This window comes from Indicator indicator, chromosome Z (genome assembly GCF_027791375.1).
Source record: "Indicator indicator isolate 239-I01 chromosome Z, UM_Iind_1.1, whole genome shotgun sequence".
Taxonomy (NCBI): Eukaryota; Metazoa; Chordata; class Aves; order Piciformes; family Indicatoridae; genus Indicator; species Indicator indicator.
This window is the reverse complement of record NC_072053.1, coordinates 37,097,986-37,104,637: the sequence shown is the minus strand read 5'-3', so window position 1 is coordinate 37,104,637 and position 6,652 is coordinate 37,097,986. Positions and strand designations below refer to the sequence as shown.

Genomic DNA, 6,652 nt, shown 5'->3' with positions numbered 1-6,652 from the left:
CCACGAAATAATTGAGTTTTCAATATATGGTGAAACCAGGAGGGGCAACACCAAAACCTCCACCCTGGACTTCCGAAGGGCAGACGTTGGCTTATTCAAGGAACTAACTCGGAAAGTTCCTTGGGAAATAGCCTTAAAAACAAAGGGGTCCAGGAAGGCTGGACTTACTTCAAGAAAGAACTCCTGAAGGCACAGGAGCAGGCTGTGCCCATGTGCTGGAAGAGGAGCTGATGAGGGAGACAACCAGACTGGATGGGCAAGGAGCTTCTAAAGGAATTAAGGGGAAAAAGAGGGTGTATCACCTTTGGAAAAAAGGGGAGGTATCCCAGGATGAGTTTAAGGACATTGCTAAGTCTTGCAGGAAAAAAATTAGAGAGGCAAAAGCCCAGTTAGAACTTAGACTGGCCATGGCTGTAAAAGAGAATAAAAAATATTTCTACAAATATATTAATGGCAAAAGAAGAGGCAAGGACAACCTCCACTCCTTATTGGATGTGGAGGGGAATATAGTAACAAAAGACGAGGAAAAGGCAGAGATACTTAACACCTTCTTTGCCTCAGTCTTCAACAGTGGGACAGGCTGTGTGCAGGACAACTGGCCTCCTGAACTGGCAGGTGGAGCCAGGGACCAGTATAGTCCCCCTGTAATCCAGGAGGAAGTGGTAAGGGACCTGCTGAGCCACTTGGATCCTCACAAGTCCATGGGACCTGATGGGATCCATCCTAGGGTGCTGAGAGAGCTGGCAGATGAGCTGGCCAAGCCTCTCTCCATCATTTATCAGCACTCCTGGCTCACTGGAGAGGTCCCAGATGACTGGAGACTGGCCAATGTGATGCCCATCCACAAGAAGGGCCAGAAGGAGGAACCAGGAAATTACAGACCTGTCAGCCTGACCTCGGTGCCAGGCAAGGTTATGGAACAGGTCATCCTGAGTGCAATCACACAGAACCTACAGGATGGTCAAGGGATCAGGCCCAGCCAGCATGGATTCAGGAGGGGCAGGTCCTGCCTGACCAACCTGATCTGCTTTTATGATCAGGTGACCTGCCTGGTGAATGCAGGGCAGGCTGTGGATGTAGTCTGCCTGGACTTCAGCAAAGCCTTTGACACCGTCTACCACAAGAAGCTCCTGGCAAAGCTGGCAGCTTGTGGCTTGGACAGATTCACTCTGAAATGGGTCAAGAACTGGCTGGAGAGCTAGGCCCAGAGAGTGGTGGTGAATGGTGCCACATCCAGTTGGCAGCCTGTCACTAGTGGTGCCCCCAGGGATCAGTGCTGGGCCCCATCCTGTTCAATATCTTTATTGATGATGTAGATGAAGGAATTGAGTCCATCATCAGTAAGTTTGCAGATGACACCAAGTTAGGAGCAGATGTTGGAGGGTAGGAGGGCCCTGCAGAGGGATCTGGACAGGCTGGATGGGTGGGCAGAGGCCAATGGGATGAGATTTAACAAGGCTAAGTGCAGGGTTCTAGACTTTGGCCACAACAACCCCAAGCAGTGCTACAGGCTGGGGACAAAGTGGCTGGAGAACAGCCAGGCAGAAAGGGACCTGGGGGTGCTGGTTAATAGTAGGCTGAACATGAGCCAGCAGTGTGCCCAGGTGGCCAAGAGAGCCAATGGCATCCTGGCCTGCATCAGGAATAGTGTGGCCAGCAGGACAAGGGAGGTTATTCTTCCCCTGTACTCAGCACTGGTCAGGCCACACCTTGAGTACTGTGTCCAGTTCTGGGCTCCTCAATTCAAGAGAGATGTTGAGGTACTGGAACGTGTCCAGAGAAGGGCAATGAAGCTGGTGAGGGGCCTGGAACACAAACCCTATGAGGAGAGGCTGAGGGAGCTGGGATTGTTTAGCCTGGAGAAGAGGAGGCTCAGGGGTGACCTCATTACTGTCTACAACTACCTGAGGGGAGGTTGTAGCCAGGAGGGGATTGGTCTCTTCTCCCAGGCAACCAGCAGCAGAACGAGAGGACACAGTCTCAAGTTGTGCAGAGGAGGTATAGGCTGCATATTAGGAGGAAGTTCTTCACAGAGAGAGTGATTCCCATTGGAATGGGCTGCCCAGGGAGGTGGTGGAGTCGCCATTGGTGGAGATGTTCAAGAGGAGACTGGATGAGGCACTTAGTGCCATGGTCTTGTTGATTGGATAGGGCTGGGTGATAGGTTGGGCTGGATGATCTTGGAGGTCTCTTCCAACCTGGTTGATTCTATGATTCTGTGATTCTGTGTGTGCTTGCAGCCCAGAAGGCCAATCACATCCTGGCTGCATCAAAAGATGCATTGCCAGCAGATCCAGAGAGCTGATTCTGCCTCTTTGCTCTGTTGAGATGTCACCTGGAGTACTGTGCCCGGGTCTGGTGCCCTCGATATAGGAAGGACATGGACCTGATGGACAGGGTCCAGAAGAGGGCCACAAAAAATGATCAGGGTATTTGGAGCACCTGTGGTACAAGGACAGGCTGAGGGAGCTGGGATTGTTCAGCCTGGAGAAGAGAGGCTCTGGGGAGACCTAATAGCAGCCTTCCAGTATCTGAAGAGGGCCAACAAGAAGGATGGAGAGAGACTCTTTACAAAGGCCTGCAGTGGCAGGATGAGGGGCAATGGCTTCAAACTAGAGAAGGGCAGATTTAGATTGGATATCAGGAAGAAGTTCTTCACTATGAGGGTGGTGGAACACTGGAACAGGTTGCCCTGGGAGGTGGTTGAGGCCCCTTCCCTGGAGCTATTCATGGAGAGGCTTGACAAGGCCCTGGGCAGCCTGGTCAAGTTTGGCATGTCCCTGCTAACTGTTGGGATGATTCTGAGTTGCCCAGAGAGGTGGTGCATGCCCCATCCCTGTAAATAGAATATAAAATCTCCCAATCTTTTGCTAGCACTGAAAAGTCTACACCATGTCGCTAAGCACCAGGTCCACATGAACAGCCCCAGGGATGGTGACTCCACAAACCACGGTCAGATTCCGCCACAGACTCCTCCACATTCAGGGTCAGATTGGATGGGGCTCTGAGCAACCTGATATAGTTGAAGATGGCCCTGTGTATTGCATGGAAGGGTAGGTTACACAGCCTTTAAAGTTCCCTTTCAACCCAAACTATTTTAATATTCTAAGAACAACAAAACCTCCACTTACAGTCAGTGTTGCAGGTCTAAATCTGAGTGAACCTTCTGGAACTTTTTCTTGTCATCTGGAGTTATAGGTGGCAGTGGCCTGTACACAAATTTGCCTCAGGGACTTTTTGTGGAAGGCAGAAAACTTGTAAAATATGAAGGATGAATCCAAGCTTGTCCTCTTTATGGCACTTGCTACCAAACCACAAGGCACTTGTGTCAGAAATAGGATACAGGACCCTTTTTAATTCCCACAGACTTAACATGCAGTGGAAACAATTGCTTTTAGAGACAGCTCAGAGGAGTCAGAAGAGGTTTTTCCTCCTTCATATGTTGGGTCCCTCTGAGGAGCTGTGGGCATAACCTAGATATTTAGCAGCTAGGAAGTGTATTGCACTCTGCGCTTAGCCTGAATCAGGGACACCTTGCATCATATAAGCAAATGAAAGGCATTTGTTTTAATTACAAAATTTATTCATGAATTCCATAGTAAAATACAAGCTATTAGTACAACAAAATAAAACAAGTGAAAGGCATACAAAACAAAAATAATGAGTTACAGTGAATAATTTACAGTTTCCGAACAAAGGCTCAGTTAATAGGTTTCTCAAGTAAGCTAATGTTAGAAAACCACAGAAAAGGACTTTCAGCCAAACTACTTATGAGAAGCAAGCATTTAAGACTTCATTTGTCTTGTAGTATAAGAAACTCCTTTGTTTGTCTTGTAATATAAGAAACTCCAGCTGCCAGTGTTATTGACTTTTATAAGATACAGCCTGATCATTTTTATCTCTACAGAGATTGATTTTGCTTTGAAATACTGAACTTTGAAATACCTCTTTGTATATATCCCCTCCCACTCCTCTCAGACACACAAATGTTCCTGATCTTCTCCTGGTCAGTTTCTTCCCAAGTGGTGATCTTTTAGGGATCACTGGCCCAGGTCTTCAATTTCCCTGCTTCACAGATTTTACTCACTGCCTGCCTGAAACTTTCTGACAGTTGTAACTCTTTCTGAGGTCCCTTGGCAGTCTGTATTCCATTGATAACTGTTTTCTAGTGCAGATGGATGCAAATGTGACTTTGCTTTGAGGCTTAAGTCTTGGTCACATCTTTGCTGCTGCTGTAGCTGTTGCACAGATAGTTCATACGGTGGTGGCAGTTCCCACTCATAAGTTTCACTGCTGAACTCTGTGCTGCTTTCACTATATGGAGGTGGAGGCAGAGGCATATGGATGACTTCTTGCTCTTTTAGTGTGGAGGCCACTGGCAGTGGAAAGGTCTGTTTTTCAGGATCTATGCTGTCGTCATAGGATGGGGGATAGAAGTCAGGCCTGAAAGAAAAACCAAACCCCAAACCAAAAGAAAATACATCATGATGAAATGTGATTTACCTCAGCAAGCTTGGTTTGATGCTTTGTCTGTTGTGTTTTCAAAGATTAAATGGAAAACTAAGTAGTTTCAGAGCAATGAAATATATTAAAAGACAACAACTGGCATAGATGGGATCATCACCTGTGTCTTTCTGAACAAAATATTTTACTAAAATACAGCATTCTGAAAAGAAGAGCCTTCCCCATAAGAGTTCCCATTCATGGCATACAAATACTCATACATGTGAGTATTTCAACAAGTGACCAAGAAAAGTTTGATTTGGAAGAAGGAGATCACTGTCCAAAATAGGTTAAATTGTTGAGTTATTTATTAATAAATTGATCATCATAATAATAACAACAAAAAGAATAATATTCTATGGGTTTAAAATATGTCTTTCTGCTTATCCAACCAATACGGGATGAATGTTGCTTTCATACTACCTTTTTAGATCTCATTACTTCTGTTTCCATTGTGGTTTTCACAACAGTTGGGGAAAAGTAATTTGTATCTAATGACCCTGTTAAAGACTTTTGTCAGGCTTAGAGCCAATCACTTGAAGGAACTTTCTCTCTAAAAAGCATCAGACTTTGCTTGGAAATAGTGAGGACACAAGTAACAAGTAATGTTAGCATGTATCTCACAGCAGTGCATCTGGAAATGTCTGTTTAGATGGAATTGGTGATGCTCCTGCAGGATCTCCATGCAGTCAGTGTAGCTGCACCTGCTTCCTACATGCATAGTTTTGAACCTGTCTGTACAACCTGCCACATTTCCTGTAGTATACCTTAACTAATGTAAATTATTATTGCTTTGTTTTAACAAATTGCTGTCTGCACATTGCTGCTTGCTCTGGCAAATAAAATTTCAGGCTCCAATTCTCTCCACAGAAACAAAAGAAAAGTGACATGTTTTTTATTTTGCAAGAATTTGTATTGCTTCTTTTTTTCTCACTGTATACATACAAAACAGTATCCCTCCTTCCCAATTCAGCAGCTGCATCCTGCAATGCCTACCTGTCTATGGTGCTGACATGTAGCTCTCTGTGCCAGGGATTCTGCATGAAGATGCTGTTGCGATCCCTGTATTTCAAGACTGCGTGGAAAGTGCTCCAGAAAATGCCAGTCACAAGAAGTAAGAACCCCAAAGCTAATAGACAGTAAAACACCAGCTCATTATTTCCACACCTGCATGAGGAGGAATTTGTGGCAGTACAAAGGACTCCCAGGCAAATAGTGGAGAAACCGAGTAAGAGCACAGAAAGACGAATGAAAGTGAAAACAGCTTTTGGCGTCTTCCCCAGCAGACACAGTGCTTGGCTCATCTCTGCTGTTTGTTTCCTGGCTGTCTTAGCTGTGCTTCTCCTCTTCATGCACCGGTGTTTTGTAGGTATCAGGAACAACTGGCCTTTGAACAATTAGGAGGAATGGGCAGTTTTAAGATACTCATTAACCCTTCAAGATACTCATAATCTCTTGAGATTAATTTGTAATCTCAAACCTATTTCCTGCACTGTTCCTTTGCCCCTGCCATCTCCGGAGTGTGCGCTGGGCTGATACATTCATCGTGTGTAACAAACTGCAATGATTTACATGCTTTGTTAGTTTATGACTGCAACCTGGAATTAGTTGTCTTGAAAAAAGAAAATAAGAGAAAAAGAAAGCACTGTTCATAAACCCCTGCGAAAAGTTTGAAGGGAAAACATGATCCTTTCCAAATCACGCATTTGTATCGTTCATTGGACTTTGGTGTCCTTCTGTCTTTAATACATTATTCATCTGCCTTGGTTTTTTTAGTAGTGTTTTGTAAAAGGATAATTTCTAGGTTGCAATGTGATATAATCAATGACTTTAGTATGTAAAATGAAAGAATCCCAAGGCTAATAGGCAGTAAAACATCAGCTCATTATTTCCACACCTGCTTGTGGAGGAATTTGTGTCAGTAAAAAGGATAATAATCTTTTGTAAAAGGATAATTTCCAGTTTGCCATGTGATATAATCAATGAATTTAGTATATAAAAAAATGAAAGAAACTAAACCTGCATATTGTCAGAGGAGAACACAGGCATACAGGAAATCTCCTTAATTTCTGCAGTTGTTCTCTGATTCCTTTATCTCTTCCAGCAATTTTTAATTTACTGACTTTCAAAAATATCGGTGGTCAAAGCT

At 44.5% G+C, this 6,652-nt stretch overlaps 1 protein-coding gene across 1 annotated transcript; it reads right to left on the bottom strand.

The window, feature by feature from the left end:
- Positions 1-4,079: 4,079 nt before the first annotated feature.
- Positions 4,080-5,855, bottom strand: TMEM252 (transmembrane protein 252). Its single transcript, XM_054397567.1, has 2 exons — positions 5,500-5,855; positions 4,080-4,443 (listed from the first exon to the last, which is right to left on the bottom strand). The coding sequence occupies exons 1-2, from the start codon at positions 5,853-5,855 to the stop codon at positions 4,080-4,082; spliced, it is 720 nt and encodes a 239-aa protein (XP_054253542.1).
- Positions 5,856-6,652: the final 797 nt, after the last annotated feature.

What these genes read in the sequence shown, in the direction of transcription:
- TMEM252 (XM_054397567.1), bottom strand. Translation starts at nt 5,855, where the DNA reads ATGAAGAGGAGAAGCACAGCTAAGACAGCCAGGAAACAAACAGCAGAG. An exon ending in CATGTCAGCACCATAGACAG is followed by an intron (nt 4,444 to 5,499) that starts GTAGGCATTGCA and finishes TTTTTCTTTCAG; the next exon opens with GCCTGACTTCTATCCCCCAT.